The sequence below is a fragment of the Typopeltis vanoorti genome, chromosome 26, assembly GCF_054136105.1.
Source record: "Typopeltis vanoorti isolate ZY-2024b chromosome 26, IOZ_Tvanoo_1.0, whole genome shotgun sequence".
NCBI classification, from domain to species: domain Eukaryota; kingdom Metazoa; phylum Arthropoda; class Arachnida; order Uropygi; family Thelyphonidae; genus Typopeltis; species Typopeltis vanoorti.
Window position 1 is genome coordinate 22,445,061 of NC_143574.1, and position 20,783 is coordinate 22,465,843.

General features: G+C 34.4%; 1 protein-coding gene across 9 annotated transcripts in view; it reads left to right on the forward strand.

Moving 5' to 3' along the window:
- LOC150092408 (FK506-binding protein 15-like) overlaps nt 1-20,783 on the forward strand; it is a 398,069-nt gene that overhangs the window by 62,473 nt on the left and 314,813 nt on the right. For all 9 annotated transcript variants that reach the window (XM_090415127.1, XM_090415130.1, XM_090415126.1 and 6 more), the window contains 2 exons: nt 2,433-2,499; nt 19,607-19,676. In XM_090415127.1, coding sequence (XP_090271253.1) covers nt 2,433-2,499; nt 19,607-19,676 — 137 coding nt within the window. The remainder of the gene's footprint in view (nt 1-2,432; nt 2,500-19,606; nt 19,677-20,783) is intronic.

Below are 20,783 nucleotides of genomic sequence, written 5' to 3' on the forward strand. Positions count from 1 at the left end.
ACTGCTGCAGAAGGAAGAGGTAGGTAAACAATTTACAGTGAAGGGTCTTGCAGAAATGTTCTTTGCAGTTAGTGATGTTCTCAAAATGGCTGAAGACATGGATCCCAATGTTGAATGCTACTTAGAATAATAGAAACGAAAGTATATGACGCGTTTTCTTGCTATGAAGAAATTTATGATGAAAGAAGAAGAGGAAGAAGCAACACACATTGGACATTTTCATCAAAAAAAAACAAAGGTTACACCAAAGGACCCACAGCCTGATCATTCTTACAAGGAAGATAATGATGTGGATTGTGGAGGAAGATTTGGGTGATTATTCTCCCCTGTTTTATAGTGGCAGTAACACACATACAGTTTTATAATAAGGTTTAAAAACTAAAATGACAATATACTTATTATGGTTAAGTCCCTAACCCCTATAACTCTGTTTATTTAATGTATCGACTTACATCTGACTCAACTTACGTCCTGCTGGATGGAATGGAACCCAGACGCAAGTCGAGGGATGACTGTATAAACGTAAATGGATGGAACATCAAAGAATGAAAATAGAAAGATTACCAAAACAAGCCTTAAAGTACAAGCCATTAGGAAAAAGAAAACCAGGACATTCTCTTAAACGATTCTGCTCCTGCATTCTCTCCCTGCCTTCCATATAATGAAAAATTTCAGTAGATGCTATTCTATAATACCCATTCAAATGTTTACAGAGCTCCATCATATCCCTCTTTTACTTGTTAACCAGAATTTGTAATCCACATACTCGGAATCTGTCTTCATAATCTAAATCCCATAATCTGGATATAATCTTTGAAACTCTTCTTTGCATCCTTTCCACAGCTTCTTTATCCCTTAGAATCTGGGAGATTAAATCTACACACAGTAATCCAGGTGTGGTCTTATCAAAGCTTTATAAAGAGGCAAAATGACTTCCTTTTTCTTACACGTCAGGTTTGCTTCAACATCACAATTATCTTCTGAGTTATGTTTGCAACTTTTGCGATGTGACCTTAGAACTTTAAATTCCTAGCCACCAATATGCCAAGATCCCTTGCTGCCTCCTCCTCAGTTTCCAGTAGCATAGCCTGCTAACATAATATGCTGCTGGAAATCTAATCACTCCAAAGTGCATTACTTTACACTTACTAACATTAAACTGAAAGCCATTTACGTTTGCCCAAATTTCCTGCCTATCAAATCATTTTGTAAGTGCTGAATATCAGTAGCATCCCTGCCTATTTTTGCATCATCAACTAACAGTTGCACATCTGATGTTAGTTCCTGCCTGATGTCATTAATGTATAGATTGAACAATAATTGCCCAAGGACTGAACCCTGAGATATACCACTGGTCACCTTAGATCTGGCAGATTCACACCCACTGTATATCACTTTTTGATATCTGTCTGTCAAACATCCCCTGATCCAAGTCAAGAGTTTATATTCCATCCCATATTCTCCAGTTTATGCAACAGCCTTTCGTGTGGTATCCTATCAAATGCCTTAGAAAAATCCAACATTATCATAGTGTATTATCCATTCCCTTTATCCAACTTGGCCATAACATTGTTATAAAATATGAGCAAATTGCTAAAACATGACCTTCCTTGTTCTTGCTGTACTTGCTCTGGGAAAATTAAATGAGCTGAACTAAATTAATTGGATTGTTTTCTTATTTATTTTCTTAAGAGAAGAAATTTGTTATTAAAATTGCATTCATCATATTATCCAAAATAATTTAATTTGAAAGTTAAAAATTTGGCTAAGAGGATATAAGAATTACAGTAAAAAATTAAACAGAATGGGAGAGGAAAGATTAGCAAAACAAGTGTTCTCTGCCAGGTTGGCAGAAAAAACCCAGATGAAGACCAAGATATAGGTTGACTAAAACAGTAAAAAGTGCCTTAAAAGACAGAAATATAAGACCTGATAATATTGGAGTCTTCACAGGTAACAGATTGATTTGTAGAAAAATTGTAGATAGGAAGTTAGTAATGATGTAAATTTTTCATGTAGTACTATCATATCCTGTATGCCCCTTGAAGGTATATATATCAAGAATTTGATGATGATGAAATTCTAAGAAAAATTTAAGATTAATTAAACTTAATTTTCTTAGTTTTCTTAAGATTAAGGAAATAATCAGTTACCACAAGTCATGAACACGTTAGCATTACATCAGCAACTCATTAAAATGCCTGCATCATAATAGGATCTTTTTCTCATAATGAGATGGGCTAGAATAACAGATTTGAATATACATCCTGAAATCAGAATGTATTCTTGATACCCAGTTGATATTATATGTAGAAGCTTATACTGTACCACAGATCTAAGGTGTATTTATGTAAATTTTAGAGAAGAAATTTGTCATTAAAATTTATTTTATCCCAAATGATTAATTTAAAATTTTTATATTTGTTATGCAGAACAAGCAGGAAGTAAAGGAGGTGCTCAGTCAGTTCTCCATGTAGTAGCTGTCCATGGTTACAAGTAGTAAGTTTTTCTTATTGATTTTTATGATGTAGAATAAAGTTAACACCAACAAGAGAGAGAGAGAGAGATGAATGCTGTTAATATATATAAAAGGTAGTGTTGTAGATATATGGGAGGTATATATTATTCACTGTAAAAAATTTTTTTTTCAGACTGCACAAAGTATATTAAATTCTTATGTCTTTCTCAGTAATGATTGTAAGATATATTCATTATACAAGGACCTGAGCTGGGAATATAAACAGCAATATAATTAAATTTAACACTAAAATTGGTACAAATTCCAGAAAAATAATAACGGAAAATTAAAAAATTTAATCTACAATGATTACAAAAAAGACATCAACTCTCTCTCTGTCTACCAGCATCCTCAAATCCCTAGCTTCATCATTTTCCTGGAGTACAGTTCCCAAAATGCATAACTTTCCACAATACAATCCAACCATTATCTTTTGCCTATGCTGTGAGCCCATTTAAATCATCATGCATGCTAGACATTGCCTTAACTATTACACTATCCAATTTTTCATTATTAGCAAACAAATGAATATTTCTCTTGAAATCATTTCCTATATCATTTATGTACAAATTAAACAGTAATGATCCAGACACAGAATCTTGTGGCACACTGCTAGTTACCTGTTCCACCATATACTACTTTTTGGTATCTGTCAGTCACCCTTGTATCCATATCACTAGTTTCATATCCATTCCCATTTGTTCTAATTTGCATAATTGTTTCATGTGGTATCCTGTCAAATGCTTTTGCAAAATCTAGTATTGTGAAGCCATTCCCTTTATCCAAATCAATTCTCACTCTGTTATAAAAATAACTTAAATTACTAAGACATGACTTATTCTTCACAAACTTGTGCTTCTCCCATAGAGTATCATATTCTTATCCACCCATTCCTAAATTCTGTCTTTGACTAACTTTTCCAATATATTTATTATCACTTTAGATACTGATTGGGCTATAATTTGATACTGCTGTCTCGTAACCTTCTTTATGCAAAGGAATTATTTCACTCTTTCCCCTCTCTTAAACAGCCTAGCTAGAGCTAATACCAGTTTTTTCTTTGCATATTCTCATAATACACTAGATGATATCTCATCAAATCCAATGGCCATATTTGCATTGAGATTCTGCAATATTTTGCAATTCATCAATCTCTATTCTCATACCAGTTCCTGTCATGTCTGTCACAGCAATATCCTCACTTGGATGATAGACCCTTGAAAAGAGATCATTCATTAATTCAACTATTTTGTCTGCTTCTGTCACCTCGCTACCATGGGCACTCATTAAAGGTAATCCTCCATAGTCATTCTTCCTTTTACTTGCCACAGTGAAAGAACACTTTAGTCCTTTCGCCTGCTCGGCTAATTTCTTCTCATAATCTAATTTTCCCTTTCTTACCATGCTGGTCACCTTTTTTGCCTGAGTTTTCTACTGCTTTTGAGGTGCTGATCACTTTTCTCCTTATATACTCTTGATAAATATTCTTTTCTTTGCAATTTCATCATAATGATACTACTCTTCCATCTAATTCTTACTCAATTTGTCATCCTGACCTAAGTATATATATGGTGTGACATTACTTCTTTTTGATACCCCTCAACTATTCCCATGCACTAACATCTTTTCCTTTGTGCCATGTCACTGCTTCAAACTTCTTACCATAATCTCTTGTCCTGTAGTTCCACATACATCCTTAACTGAAAATTTTTCACTTCACAACCTCCCAAGTCAAAACTGACTGCATGATCACTCTCCTCTGCTGGAGGAAGTGTTGCTACTTTGGTTATGGACAGATCTTTGGATCCTACGACAATATCTAACACGCTTTCAGACCCTGAGTCTTCTCCATTATATGCTGGCAACTATGTCTCCATATGAATTACAGTAAAAAATTAAACAGAATGGGAGAGGAAAGATAGCAAAACAAGTGTTCTCTGCCAGGATGGCAGAAAAATTGCAATCCTCCATAATAATTACCATATTTTTCCGTGTATAGGACGATACTTTTTTCTAAAATTTTTAGACCAAAAATTGAGGGCCGTCTTATACATGGGGATAACCGGTTGAGAGACCTGCGGTTGCCGTGGCAAAACTGCTGGTACCTTGTCTCCAAGAACAGGCTTCCGCCATTCACTAGCCTTTGTTAACTCCGTCAATTGACATCATTAATGGCTGATTCTGAATAAACCAATCAGAACTCTGAAAGCATTCATATGTCTGTAACTTGTGGGCAGGGTGAGTTAATGCATTAGCAATATATTGAGCACTAGCCCATAAAAATGCCGGTAAAAAACATATTCTTCAAAATTCAAGTTAAAATTCAATTATGCAAAAGAACATGGGAATAAAGCTTCAGAGAGACAGTTTGGACCTCATCCCACTGAGTGTATGATTAGACAGTGGAGAAAACAGGAAGAACAACTACTCAAAATGCCAAAAAAGAAGAGGTCCTTAAGAGGAAAACCAGCAAAATGGCCAAACTTGAAGCAGAGGCTTAAGACTTGGATTATGGAGCAGTGCTAGAGTGGGATATGTGTATGTCAACCAAACTTATTCAATATGAGGCAAAAAGGTTTACAAGAGAAATGAACATTGTTCCACAGGAAAGGCAAAATGGTGCTTCAACTTCATGAGGAGAGAAGGGTTGGCCATGAGAACACGAACCAGTTAGCCCAGAAAATGCCACTAGCTTATGAGGATAAAATCCAACAGTTTTACTCCTATGTAATAAAACTTCAGAAAAAATATGCTTTTGAACCAAGTCAGATTGCAAACATGGATGAGGTGCCTCTCAATTTTGATGTGCCTTCCAACAGAACTGTTGTTATGAAAGGGACAAAATATTGGCAATCAAAACTAGTGGTCATGAAATGACACACTATACTGCTGTCCTTTCGTGCTGTACAGATGGTACCAAACTGCCTCCTATGCTCATTTTTAAGAGGAAAACATATCCTAAAGACACATTCCACCTGGCGTTCTTGTCCAAGTTCATGAGAATGGCTGGATGAATGAAGAGAGCATGGCTATTTGGTTTGCAAAGATTTGGTTCAGAAGACCTGGAAGGTTGTTGAAGAGGCCAGCTCTACTCATGTTTGACCAGTTCGGAACGCATTTAGCAGAAAAGACAGAAAGGGTTGCAGCGGATTTGCGAACACAGCTAGCATTTATTTCTGGTGGACTTACAGGTCAGCTACAGCCACTAGATATTTCTATCAACAAGCCCTTCAAAGCTCTGATGAAAGAAGAAGAATGGAATAAATGGATGCAAAAAGCAGGTAATAACTTGACACCAACAGGAAGAGTGAAAAAATCAACCATTACTGAGGTATGCAAATGGTCCTAAATTCATGGAATGGAGTCACGCAAGAGGTGATTGTGAAGTCCTTCAAGAAATGTGGAACAGCAGTGCCATGGATGGAACTGAGGATGATCTCATATATATAGACATTGACTCAGAAGACAGCAGTCATGCAGCAGAGGTTGAAGAAAGTGATATGTCTGAAACTAATAGTGATGAAGAAAATTATAAGGTAGGGTTCGTCTTATACTAGATATTTCTATCAACAAGCCCTTCAAAGCTCTGATGAAAGAAGAAGAATGGAATAAATGGATGCAAAAAGCAGGTAATAACTTGACACCAACAGGAAGAGTGAAAAAATCAACCATTACTGAGGTATGCAAATGGTCCTAAATTCATGGAATGGAGTCACGCAAGAGGTGATTGTGAAGTCCTTCAAGAAATGTGGAACAGCAGTGCCATGGATGGAACTGAGGATGATCTCATATATATAGACATTGACTCAGAAGACAGCAGTCATGCAGCAGAGGTTGAAGAAAGTGATATGTCTGAAACTAATAGTGATGAAGAAAATTATAAGGTAGGGTTCGTCTTATACATAGGGGTGTCTTATACACGGAAAAATATGGTACTTGATCTGTACTCGTGCTAATTTGCATGTCTCGCATCATTCTTGACTCCCTTATATCCCATCATTCTTATAATAGCAGTCAGCTATCTGCTTTATCCTTTTGGCCTCTAATTCACACCAGAATGCTTCAAATAATAAAATAAATAACAAGACAAAAGAAATAATAAAACATCTGTTCATCACAAATGAAATGCTGAAACATATATGGGAAAGTTAAGAGTGATAAAGATTATATTGAAAGAATGACGATGAAAATAGGAAACAGAAGTTCATGATTAACAAAATTGTACAGTAGAAAAACATCAGAATATAAAATGCCATCAGAAGAGACTGCAGATGTCACTCTCAGCATTGATACAACCACAGCACTGTAGTTTCTGCAGTGCTGTGGTTGTATCAATACTCATAGTTCAATGAAAATTTGTTGTATGACAATTCTACGAAAATTAATTCATCTAAAAAAGCAAGTAGCATGGCAGTTCATCAAAGGACAATTTGTTTAATGGTAATTCATCAAAAAAAAAAAAAATTCATTGAAGTTTTCATTCACTTGTAAGTTTATTGTAAAAAAAAATATTGAACAACCAATTCACTAATAATTCACTAGTTCCTTTTCTTCATCAAAGCTGCTGTTTTCTTGTGAAATCTTTTCCCATTATTTTTATTCAAATTATTTAACATTACTAAAGACACAGGACAACACGAGTAGACTTTTACTAATGATTTCCTCCCTATTCAATTTTGGAATGTTATTCTGTGATATGTACAAATACTGTTTTGTGCAGACTAGTGATTCGTGCTTTAGTCCTTGTCATATTTTAACTTGTGCTGATACAGTAGATTATTACTATAATGAACCCCTAAGGACCAGAGACAGTTCGTTATAACTCAAGGTTCACTATAATAAATTTAGACGAACAATATTAATCCTCCCATACTCGATTCTCATGAAACAAAAGAAACTGTGGGAAACAGAACAAAGGAAATTGCAAGAAATAACACAAAAGAAATTGAAAAAAGAAACTTATGGAAGCAGAACAAAAGAAGTCGTGGGGAAACAGAACAGAAGAAGCAATGAAAAGCATAACAGAGAAACTTGCTGAAAACCTGAAATCATGAAACATTTAACAAAGGAAATTGCCAGAAATAGAATTCAAAAAATCTTGAGGAATAAATGACTGGAATCAGGATGAAGGAAATTGCAGGAAATAAAATAATCATAAGAAAGAGGATATAAAAAAATTACAGAAATTAGAACAAAGGAAATGGTGGGAAATCATAAATTGATGACAAAACACAAGGGATCAGCGGTAACCATAAAAATGTACAAATGCAAACAATAATGGAAGACAAAGGAAAGAACTAGAAGAGTAAAATTATAAAAATTAAAATCCAGAATGAATGTTTAAATTTTGAAACATATTTGTTTAAATTAATATCACTTACCTGAAATAATCATAAACTAAAATCATTAAAATAAAATTTTAAAAACCCCTGAAAACTTCAATAATCAGTCAGTTTGGTCGACTCCAGTTACAAAGAGGATAGTGGCTCATTTTGAAAAACTTGTATCATATTATAAAAAGAAAAAAAATGTCTCATATTATAGTAATTTTTATATTTGCACTTTTTCATGTTGCCATTTTCTGTGTTTCTCTATGGTTCCTACCAGTCCATGTTCTGTCCTCATAAGATTCCCTGTCATTTTCTTTGTTCCTGTATCCTTAGGAGAAATATTTAATTTTTTCTGTTTTATTTTCTTCAGTTTTTCTTTGTTACATTTCCTTCCATTTTTTGTCTCATGATTTTGTGTCATTTGCTAGGAAGTTCAGTTTACTCAAAGGAAGATTTTTAGCTTTTGCTGTTGTAATAGTGCTTAAAATAGCATTGCTTCTATGGGATATAGGCTGGAAGTTTTTGTAATTATTGCACATCATTTCATTATAGTGATGTTAACTGTAGTGCACATATACTGTAATTGTTTGTGTAAAAAAATGTGATATGTACTTTAGCAAAAATTAGTATTTAATTAACTTGATTGGTACCTTATGTTGCAGATTCCTTTACATTTTTTCTCTGCAAAATCTCAATGTCTTTAATGGCTAATCATTGTCTACCAATTTTGCTTTGTTTTTATGAATTGTGTTATTTGGATATCTATTTCACAGTCAGAAATATTTCGGCTTTAGCTTAAAATGTACAGCAAGTGAATCATGTGGATTTATTAATGCATATTTGCTATTGTAAGTTATGATATATTTCTCTCAGCATTGCAATATATTAAAATATCATAATTGGATGGAAACAGCATTCCTTTGCAATTTTTTTTTCTGCAAACAAATTCACCGATTCACCAACCACTTGTACTGTACCCTTATCTATTAATGATGTATTATGGTTTCTATTGTCCTAAGAAGCTCTGAAATACATGACACTTATATGTGAGTGTACCTTAATATGAAGTAAATAAAATCCATTGTAACTGGTTACATATCTTTACTTTTGCACCTTAGGTCTACAACATTATTGATTAATTCATAATAAAGCTTAATGGTATAACTAACACTTCATATTCATATGGTCACTCCGATACTCAGTGATGTGCTGCACCAGGCCTTGCCATGTAGTCCTGTTGTATGTTTTTCTGGGGGCTTCAACTCTCTGAAGATCAGTCACTCCACACCATCTATCTATCTCATTGACGGTCTACCCCATCCCCTTTTTCCAAGACCTTTACCTTCTATTACTGTTCTGAGAAGTCTTCCTTCCATCCTTTCAGTGTTCAAAATATTTCAACTTTCTTCTGTCAGTATCTTTAAGGAGCCTTAAAGTTCTACTAATCTTTTCTAACACCCATTCATTTGTACACCTTTCAGTATATGATATCCTCAACAGCCTTCTGTAACACCACATCTCAAAAGCAGCTGCTCTTTTCTTATCTGACTTCTTTAGAGGAAACTAACACTTAGAGGAATGGCACCTTCTATGGGACAGATAACTACAAAGTTAATTTAGAAAATTCTGGCTATTAGATCTTAAAGGGATAGTCTCCCAGACCTTTGATAAATTAATGCACCCATACTTGTTGAGGTTGGGAGAGTGCTTCATGACTTATCTGATTCTAAGAATAGAATGATCTGTAGCAACTTCTGTGTAATAAAGATGTTTTTCTTGATGTGATAACATAACACTATGTGAAGGCGTATCTAGAGGAGTGCTTTCCAAACTTTTCATGTTGGTGACACACTTTTTAGACAAACATAATTTCACGGCACAGTAATTCAGTCTGATGTGCCTCTCATGGGTCATGTGACCAGATCAGATGTAGTTTAAGTATATGCTTTTACAATTATATTTTGTATAACTTTTAGAAGGTTTATTTAAAAATCTCTTCCTGTTCATCCGATACCGGGTTAATAAAAATTCACTATTTATAATAAGTGATTAATCACTTACTCCTTTTAAAACTGATCCCATCATTACTATAACAAGCAACTCCTTTTGATATTTGATAAGATCAAATATCATATAACTCCTTTAAAGGTTGTGTGATGTAGTTAGACTATACTCTTGTCTTGAGGGCACGACACGGTCTGTTAGCAAACCAGAGGTTACACTTATTTCACAACACAACCTATCTCATGAAAACCTTTCGTTTTTATTAAAAATATATAATACAGTATGATCGAATAAAAAACACATCAAGTGAGCTGAAATAATTCTCTCTTCTTAATTTTTCAATGTATTTAATATAGGGAAAACAGATTTCATAGCTCACTTGTTGAGTTTTTTCGATCACACTGTATTTTTATATATAATAAAATATACAAAATAAAAATATATAATATATTTATATTTATTTCCAAGATTAATGTCATTGTTATAAGAAATAGAAAGAAAAGAAAGAAATATATAATAATAGAATTTTAATGAGATATATGAGCTTCATGGGATGAACACAGCTTTTCAATATTTAGTGGAATAGTAGATAAAGACACTCGCATTTCGTCATCGTGCTCAAGCATTCTTAAGCTTCCACGTTTCAATGTCTTCAAGTTTGCCATTGTTGAAAAGGATACTTCACACATGTATGTAGTGGAAAACTGAATTTTTAATGCTTTTTTACCTATGTTTGGATGCATTTTTGAAACAGGAATCCAAAAGTTGTCTAAATCACCCTCTTCATACATCATTAACAGACTTTGATCATTTTTTATTTCAGCTAATTCTTCTTCTTCAATAAGTGACAAGTTAATTGTTGCAGTTGAAAAAAATGGATTTCTGATCCAATCATAGTCTTGTATTTCAATATTTGGGAAGTAGTGATGAATTTTCTCTCCGAGCATTGTTAAATGGTCAACAATTAGCGAGCTGATATCACATTTTAGTTCACAGTCTGCAGTTTTAGAAAACATTTCAAAATTTCCTTCTTTCACTTTCCTTTTCCAAATTTTTATCTTGTCTCTCATAGCACAAATTTTATCCCCTGCTGTTAAGATATTTTCTCCTTTTCCTTGCATGCTGGTTTATTTTATTCAAGTGTTCAAATATGTCAGCAAGATATGCCAATTTTGTGCACCATAATTTGTTTTGAATTAGATCGCAGAATTCATTTTGTTGATTTTCCTCAAAACGTTTAAGCATCATTTGCCCCCAATTCATATACACGACAAAGCACTCGACCTCTTGACAGCCAACGAACTTCTGAGTATATTGTAAGTTTTTTAAATTTTGCCCCCATATCGTCACAAATTTTAGCAAATAATCTTGATTTAAGAGGTCTACTTTTAATGTAATTGACCATTTGAACAACTTTCTCAATAACCTTTTTAATTCATTACCAGTGGTTTGCGCGACTAGTGCTTCGCGATGTAAAAAGCAACGAGTAATTATAATATTTTCATTCTCTTTCTTTGCTAAAACTGTGAAACCTTTTCTTGAACCAACCATTGAAGGAGTGCCATCTGTGCATATTCCTACACAATTTAACCATAGCAATTTATTTTCCTTCATGAAGCAATCTACTGTTTTAAATATATCTTCACCTCTAGTTTTCATTGGAAGTTCTAGACAACACAAGAATTGCTCAATAATTCTGTTAGTATGAATGAAACGTATAAAAACGAGTAATTGCGTTAACCCACTGACATCCCTTGATTCATCTAACTGCAATGTAAAAATCATATTATTGTCTTGAAAAATATCTTTTATTTGCAGCTTAATGTCAACAGACATGTCTTGAATACATCTTCTAATCGTGTAATCTGCCAAAGGGATTTTATTAACTTCTATCTCAAATTCGGGCCCAAACATTGTTCGAACAATAGCACAGCAAGATTCCTTTATAGTGGTTTCGGCAATAGTGTGTGGCTCCTTGTTTTTGGCAATTATTTGAGCAACCAAGTAACTTGCCTTTTGAGCTTTCTCTGATGTCTTCATTCTCTTGCTGAACGATGTCGATTGCTTCTTTATAGATTTTGAAAGTTCAATTAAGTATTCTACTGGCTTTTCTGACAAATGATTGTGTTTTGAGGTAAAATGGCACTTTAATTTGTTTGGTACCATACTTTCCTTTGCAAGTATCACCCCACAAACTAAACACTGGGGACAAGGATGGTTTTTGTTACCAGAAAATGCGAACCCTAATTTAATATAATCTTTATTGTATAAACGAGGTGTGGAAAATTTTCATTTACACTTCTTCCGTATTAATGCAGACCGTTCAACAGTTGATTCTTGTGTAGTTTCCTCTATAGTCGATACATTTTGTTCATCACAAACGTCATTTTTCTTTTCTTTTATTAAACTTATCAATTTTTCTTTTATTAATTAGAAACTTATCCATTTTACGGGTAAGCACCAGCTCTTCGTTTATTCACATTGCAGTTAGAATAAACATCAATAATAACATTTGTACGAATAAGTGGGGCACTTTATTTTTATTGGTCAAATAATAATAAAACTGAGCGACTACTACGTGATAAAACCACAGGGATGAATTCAACTGCATTTATTTTCCATTATTTATCAAAACATATTGATATGAAATATTCTTATAGGTTAAAAATAATTAAAAGATAGTTTGTGTATATAATTTTAAAAGTGCAATTTAAATTCTAGAACGTAAAACATCTTGCAATTACATTCTATTTAAAGTAAAGTATTTTTGGGACTCCTTAGTGCAGGTCTGCACAATCCCAGCTTCTGTTTACATTTACTGTCACTCATACTTGAATGAACTATAGAAAACTCCAACAAAAATGAAACTGATGGTGATGGTTGCATGCAAGTCAGTATAGACTCATGGAGGGGGTTCCGAGTGGTTGACCAAATATCTTCTTTAACGGCGCTAACTAAAAGTCGTACCTGCACTTTGCAAAATGTATTCCGCTGTGGAAATTTTCAGCGATTATTCTGTTTAATGCTTCATGTTCGTGCGATACACCTTCAGACTGCAGCCGACACACTAACGTGTCGTGACACACAGTTTGAAAAGCTCTGATCTAGAGCATGATCTGCCAATCCCAACTTGTCATACAGATGATCTTGTGTAAAACTTGATGTAGCTTGGAAATACCAAAGCGCTTTACATAGACTTTTACAGAGGTCAAGTCCCATGAGATTGTTACAAAAATATCCTTGTATGTCTCTATATATTTAATGCTAAATGTTTATGTAAATAATCCTATGGGAATTGACTATACTTACTGCTTTAAGAAAGAAACTTCTAGAATGTCAAGAACAAAGGCGATACTTTGCCACCAGAGACTTTGTATAATAGCTCTATCTAAGGGCATAAGAAAGTTGTTTACGATTTAAGTGTATAAGAAAGTTGTTTACAAGCTCTGCATATAAACACCTTCAAGGTCAGTGTCAAAGGGATCAGCAAGATTCAGACAAGTTTCCGCTGCCCTACAAGATAGGATTAAAGGAGTGCATAGAAGGGATTGGTGCTAGTGAAAGATCAAGAAATTGCACCAAAATATTCGGGGTCCCAAACCTTCATGCAGGGATCCGAAAGAGGATGAATAAGTGGTGTTGGCAGAGGATCAAAGATTGGATGTCAACTATAGAGGACGTGACCTTTTGGACAGGTTATGCCAGAAGTCCGAGGAAGATGACGCAGGCCGATCCGAGAGGCAGAGCTAGATCTAATGACGTTCTTCGCTGGGAGCTATTGTCCGAGGAGCGAAACTTTTGAGCTGGAAAGGGAACTGCACCATTACCTGAGTGGGAATGCATGTGCTCCAAACGCCAAACCTCTTTGCCCGAGCTTATGAGTGCCGGAAAAATAGCATTCCAGAAGCCATCAGTGTCGCTGATATGATGCAGGTATCTGAGGATCCATAGGAAAGAATCCAAAACCTGATAAGCAGGGCAAACTCAGGGCTCCAACACGAAACCAAGAATAAGTGTACACCGAAGGTAGCAGAGCTAACGTGAGTTAATCTTTTCATTCATTTATGTGAAACATAGGAGAACTTTATTAGTGGACTGTCAAGTTTAAGGTGCTGAAATTGAGCAGTGTTGAAGAATGAATTTTAATGCTTGATAGTGATTGGAGAACATGTATGTAATAGTTAAAAAATAACAGTTTCTTGGCAGTATAATTGGCTATGAATTTAACTTAGTGTTGGAAAAGAATGAATATTTATGTGCTATGATAATTATGAATTGCAAAGGTATTTTAACATATTTTCTTAACTAAGAGTTAAACGGAGTATTTCTCCCTGTCAGAATTATAGTGTAATTTTTTTTTTTTTTTTTTTTTTTTTTTTTTTTTTTTTTTTTTGTAAATAAAATGTGTTTATTCAATGTCATTAGAGTGCCGCCTGATCTTTAATTTTTCAATGCACTGTTCCAAAATAAACTAGAGCCTGTTAGTGGGAACTCAGGAGAGAAATAGAAAGGATAATTTGTAGACCATTACTGTAAACAATAATTGATCAGAGGAAATTTGTGTTTAAGGGGAAAACTGCTGGACGTACTTACCACATCTTATTGCTAGAAAAAGGACACTGGTGGCACAGTCTCAACAAATTCAACAAATAAATTTCCAGTGTCCATGGAATAAGAAGGGAAGTGCAGAAAAGGAGGTTTTGCATAAAAGAATATATCATAGATACATAGAAGGGATAAAGGGAGAGAGTGAATATTTAAGGGCGATATATAAGAAATATATATAAGGAAAGCGCATAATATAAATATAATAAGATAAAGAGATTACAAGAGCACAGTAACCAATCAGGTTTATAATATAGTATTAAATAGCCTCTGTTGACACTTGGATGTAATTTTTTATGTTCTTCAAGGCATATGTTAACTGATCTACCAGTCTGTCTAAAGTAGGCTAGCTTGCAGGCACCAGGAACTTTATATATTCCAAGATGTTCATGAGAATGTAGTCGATCTTTAGGAGAACATATAAAAGTAGCTAGTTGAATGTAAGGTTTGAAAGTGGTATGGAGATCATATCTGCAAAGAACTTGGGCTATTTTTTCTGATATTCCCATGACATATGGAATGGGAATGGTTTTGCTGTGATCGATCCTGTGTGTTGGGTGTAGGAGGGATGGAGGTGCATGTAATATTTTATCTATTTTATATGGGCTGTAGCCATTGGCTAAAACGGTGTTGTGAAGGTCCCTAAGCCCAGTTTCAAGGACTGTGTCATTTGAACAAATAGCCCTGGCTCAGCAAGTAAGAGTTTTAAGGATGTTGTACTATTGGAAAGGGTGGTGGTGTGATTGTTTCAATATCAGTACAAGTAGGTTTTCTATAGATAGAGAAGGATAATGAGCTATTAGGAAGTTGTGTCAATGGTGTATTTAAAAAGGAGTGCTTGGTTTTTAAAATACTCTATATAGAAGTTTGCTAAGGTGGGGGGGGGGGGAGAAGGGAGCCCATGGCAGTCCCATCTAGCTGCTTGTATATTTTTGCTTTCTCCCTCTATCAAACTTCTATATGGATCATTTTGAAAGACAAGCTCTCAACATAGCCACACGAAAAAAACAACAGTCTGGCTGTGCCAGACTGTTGTTTTTTTTGGACGAATATGTGGCACCCTCTATGGGTCAAATAGTTATTTGACCCATAGAGGGTGCCACATAAGGACATTAGGTGTCAATTACAATTTAAATTATTTCTACTACTTTGCCTATCACAGTTTCATTGTGCTCTGATGATGCTGGATAGAAAACCAATGAATATTAGTGAGTTTAATAAATGTTTTTTTTTTCTCTTGGTGTTAGTTATACTGTTAAGCGTTATTATGGATAATGAACAAATACATAAGCCTTTCTGTACTTAATTATTGTGATTGTAATTAAATAATATTATATTATTTAATTACAATCACAATAATTAAGTCCATTTCTGTTTAACATTGTGATGGAGGTGGTGACGGAGGAGGTGAGAGAAGATGCACCTTGGACAATGTTGTATGCAGATGACATCTTGCTGTGTGCAGATTCAAGAGAAGAAGCGAGAACTAAACTGGAAAGATGGAGAAAAGTACTGGAAGAGAGAGGTATGAGACTGAGCAGAAGTAAGACAGAGTATATGTGTTACACAGTGGGTGGCAGCCAGGAGACACACCTGGAGCTGGAAGGAAATGTCATCAGGAAGGTGAGGGACTTTAGATACTTAGGTTCAACAGTGGAAGAAGATGGAGGAGCTGAGAAGGAAGTGGGATGCAGGATACAAGCGGGTTGGAGGAATTGGAGGGAGATGGCTGGAGTGTTATGTGATAAGAGGGTGCCGATCAATCTGAAAAGCAAAATCTATAGAACAGTAGTGAGGCCAGCTATGACGTATGCTATAGAAACTGTGGCCCTGAGGAAAAATAACATCAGCAGGATGGAAGTAGCAGAGATGAGAATATTTAGGTGGATGTGCAGTGTGACCAAGAAAGGATCATCTGAGAAATGACTATGTGAGGGGAACAGTGAAAGTTATGAACTTAAGAGCGAAGATACAGGAGGCAAGGTTGAGATGGTTTGGTCATGTGATGAGGAGGGAGGATGAATATGTGGGAAGAAGGGTCATGCAGATGGATGTGCAAGGAAGGAGGAAGCGTGGGCGGGCCAAAAAAGAGATGGAGGAAGCTGGTAGAAGATGACTCGAGGATGAAGAACTTGGATGTGGTGACAGCCCAAGACAGGAGGATGTGGAGGAGTCTCATTATCAACAGTGACCCCACTTAAGTGGGAGAAGCTGCAGAAGAAGAAGAAGAAGAAAGTATTATTTTAATACAATAATAGTATATAATAATATAATATAATTTAATTAATATACTAGTAATAATAATAAATAATAGTAATTAATTGTAAAATAATTGTAATTTTTGATTAATTTTGAATAATCAAGGGAAGTTAAAATTCTTTTGATGTCAACAAAAGAATCTATTTGTGCATTTTGGCATTGCTTCTTTTCCTTTTCTTTTTATTTTTTTTTCCTTCTTTTTTTATTGGTTAGTGTTTTTCTCTTGTTTATGTCGCTACAAACTGATTCATGTATTTACATGATGCAAATTGTTAATTAGTGAAGTAATTAGATGTATTTAAATCCAGAAAAGCAAGTAAAACAATGCACATTTTAAAAATTCAAAAATAATTAAAGAATAGAAGTCTCTGCACTGTTAAAGTGCTGATTTAAAATATTGATTTAAAACATTTTTTGTTAAACATATCTACTTAATACATGCTTTGTTTAAAAGCAAAAAGTGTTACTGGAAACAAGATGACTGTTTTTGTTATCATGGACCAAGGCAATAGTGAGGAAATTTTTTCAAGGCAATATCAATACTGTATACTGTTTTTGCTTATTTGGTATAAATCCTTTTTCATATAGTCAATTCACATTTTAGGTCTTAGTCATTATTTTGTTAGATATTACATTGAAATGAAAAAATAAATATAACTGATTTGAAAAGAAGCTATGCAAGTCTCCTAGATGACTGTAGACTTAAATAAATATTATTGAATTAACAATGTATAAGTATCACAAGTAAGGGGAATGAAATTGTTGCATTGAAAATATTGCTGGAATATGTAAGACATGATTGGATGAGGCTGATGTCCACAGGAATAGAGATAGATGGATTTGATGTTTTTTGTGAAGACAGACAGGGCAAAAAATGAGAAAGACTGCTATTGATGGTAGCAGAGGATTTATGCCCATCCAAGGTGGAGATATGAGGGGCAAATAGCGTTAGTGATTTTGAGGTAGCATGGTATGACAGGATGTTGGATGTTGCTGTAAACATGGTAATATGAAGAGCAGTGAGAAGGAAATGTCTAGGCAAATAAGAAAAGGGTGATCATTATTGATGATTTATTTATGATAATATAGATAGAAATGAAGAATTTAACCTTAGAAATGAAGAATGAAGCCTTTAAAAGTATTAAAGGTTTTCAAAAGGATGAAGAGATATTGGAAAGGATCCAGAGGTGATTGGCTAAGGTGGTTTCTAGTCTCTGGAATGTTGAGTATTAGAACAGGTTGAAGGAGTGCAGTTTGGTGAGTCTAGTGGATAGGAGGGAAGGAGATGATTAAGATGTTTCTTAATGTGGATGAAATTTTTCATAGATATGTAGGGGGGGGTATGAGATGGGAAAGGACAAGAGGCTATCCTTGGAAGCTGTATAAGGAGGGTGTGAGTGGAGGAGGGGGGGATGTGTAGGGTTTTTGTATCAAGAGTTGTAGGTGATTAGAATGCATTGCCTAGAGTGTGGTGAGTGCTCAGACAGTGAATTCATTTAAGGCATGGCATGATTAGCTGTGTAAGTTACAGAGAGACCTCCCATGATCAATCTTTGCACACCATGGACGTCTGATGGTAATAATAACTTTTCAGTTTTAAGTAGTAATCTTACCTAATATGCCTTACTGTTGTGATATTCCCTCCTTGTAGGTATTTTATTTATTTATTTTTGCTTTGGACTCTGCTGCTCAAAATCTCTTCAAGTGGAGAAAAAGATGGTAGTCACTGGGAGAATTATTAGAACTATAGAGTGGGTGTTGGAAGATTTCCAAGTTGAAATGTTTAAGCAGCAGTGTGGGGTCATACGATGTCATGGATCACCTCAACTCCAGAGCTGAGGTGGATCATCTTTACTTTCAAATAGACTACTGCATTTTTTGTAATCTCACAGTAAATAGCTGCATTTATTGTTCCTTGAGGCATGAATTCAGTTAGTAAAACATTGCGTCCATCCCAAAACACTGTACACAAGATCTTTCTGGAGTAAAGTGTCATCTTGAATTTCTTTGCCTTTGTAGATTCCTGTGCTAACATTGCATTGATTTTCTTCTCACTTGGGTATCACATGGGATATTGAGGTCTCATCTTCATTCACAGTATGGTTCAAAAATTCATCACTTTATTATAATACTATTCCAAAAAGTTCAGTGCTGCCATTGTGCATTTTGTTTTGGGATTATCATCGAGTATTTTTGGCACCCGTCCTGCACACAATTTGCAATATTGAATATTCTGTGATGACATCATGAATTAAAGAACAAGAAATGTACAGGAAACGTTTACTGTGAACTTAGAAAATGTGAATATTCTGTTTTCTTGAATTTTTTTTTTTTGCATTATCAAGCAAGTTGACAGTAAGTAATAAGGCAGCCACTTTTGTCTTAATTTTACATGTTTGTCCTCCCTTCACTGAACATCCTACACAGTCTTCTTACAATTTCCTTGTTCTTGGCATTTTCTTCATACACTTCATTAATTTGCAAATAAATTTCAGCCTTGTGATTATTTTTGGCTTTAAAAAATTTTATCACTGGCATTATCTAACAACTGGCGGGATTTTCTTGATCCTTTCATGCACGATGCAAACTTATTAGTACGTTCTGAAAACTAGCAGTCATACTTTTTGACTCTTATGACATTACTTTGTAGGCATGTACCTGCTGCTGTCAGTTCTATCACTAGTATGTACAATTGGAACTTTGTTTCTAGTCACACTTGTTGAAATAGTTTGTTTGTTGTGTATTCACTAGATATAATGAGATGGACATCACAAAGGATTTTTATATTAAGTACTTTATTTATTTATGTTTTACTTAATTTGTTCAGTTGATCACATTTTATTCATTTTATACATTATACATAAATCTGATATATGATTATCTACTCTAGTGAAAATGAAAAATACATCAGTCAGGGAAGATTGGGTTTTGCCATCCTTGGTGATCATGAATCATCAACAGTAAGTTTTCATTTTATGTTTACTAAGCTTATTACTAGTAAATTAGTATTCTTATAATTTTCTGAATATATTTTGTAATTGCATATTAATAAAATTACAATCTTTTTGCTTTATGTTCAGATTAGATGTTGTGGGGGCCTACATATTTGCTTCCATTATAAGAAAGTAAATTATCTTTTAGATTTTTATGGATTATTTCTTCACTAATATTAATGCAGCAAAACTCTTATTGTTGGAATAAACATACTTTACTATCATTTCACTTATTAAGATATTATTATTAAATGATCCATTAATGATTAAATACACAGAAAGTTTATTTCTACCAAATGGCTTGGAAGTTTTTTCAAGCTGAAATCATTTTTGGATGGAAGATGAATTTTGTTGTCTGTAAGTTTTCTAAAGAAAGATTTACAGGAAGATTTCTAAATGCAGCCTCACACCACCATCCTTCACAAAAAATAAGCTTAATTAAAACTCTTTGAGACAGAGCATGCAATATCTCCAGCACACAAGAAAGATGTAATGAAGAACTAAAATACTTAACACAAATCCTCTAACAGAATGGGTATGAAACAAAAACCATCAAGAGAATCCTTAAAATGCCTCCAACTAACAACACAATAAAACAGGATTACAAAAATGCAATCTCGCTTCCTTATATCAAAAATGTTACAGATAAGCTAGCCAAATTACTGAACAAACACAACGTAAAAGTAGCCTTCCTTCCTATGGAAAAAATCTCAAGATTCCTACATCCACCAAAACCACCTCATCATCCTCTTAAAAAACCAGGAGTCTACAAAATCCATTGCTCTTGCAGGATTTGCTACGTAGGACAGACAGGAAGATCTGGAGAAATATGCATGGCTGAACACCAAAAAGACGTACAATACAAAAGAGAACAAAAAACGGGTCTTGCTTTCCATAACACTTCCACTGGACACAATGTACTCTCGCAAAAAACGACAATGTCATACATAGAAAGCAACTGCTACATAAGAAAATTTAAAGAAGCTGCTAATATGCTGAAAAACCCAACCCAATGCAATAAAAATCAAGGTTTAATTCTCCATCAAGTGTGGTCAGCTCTAATAAAAAATCTAC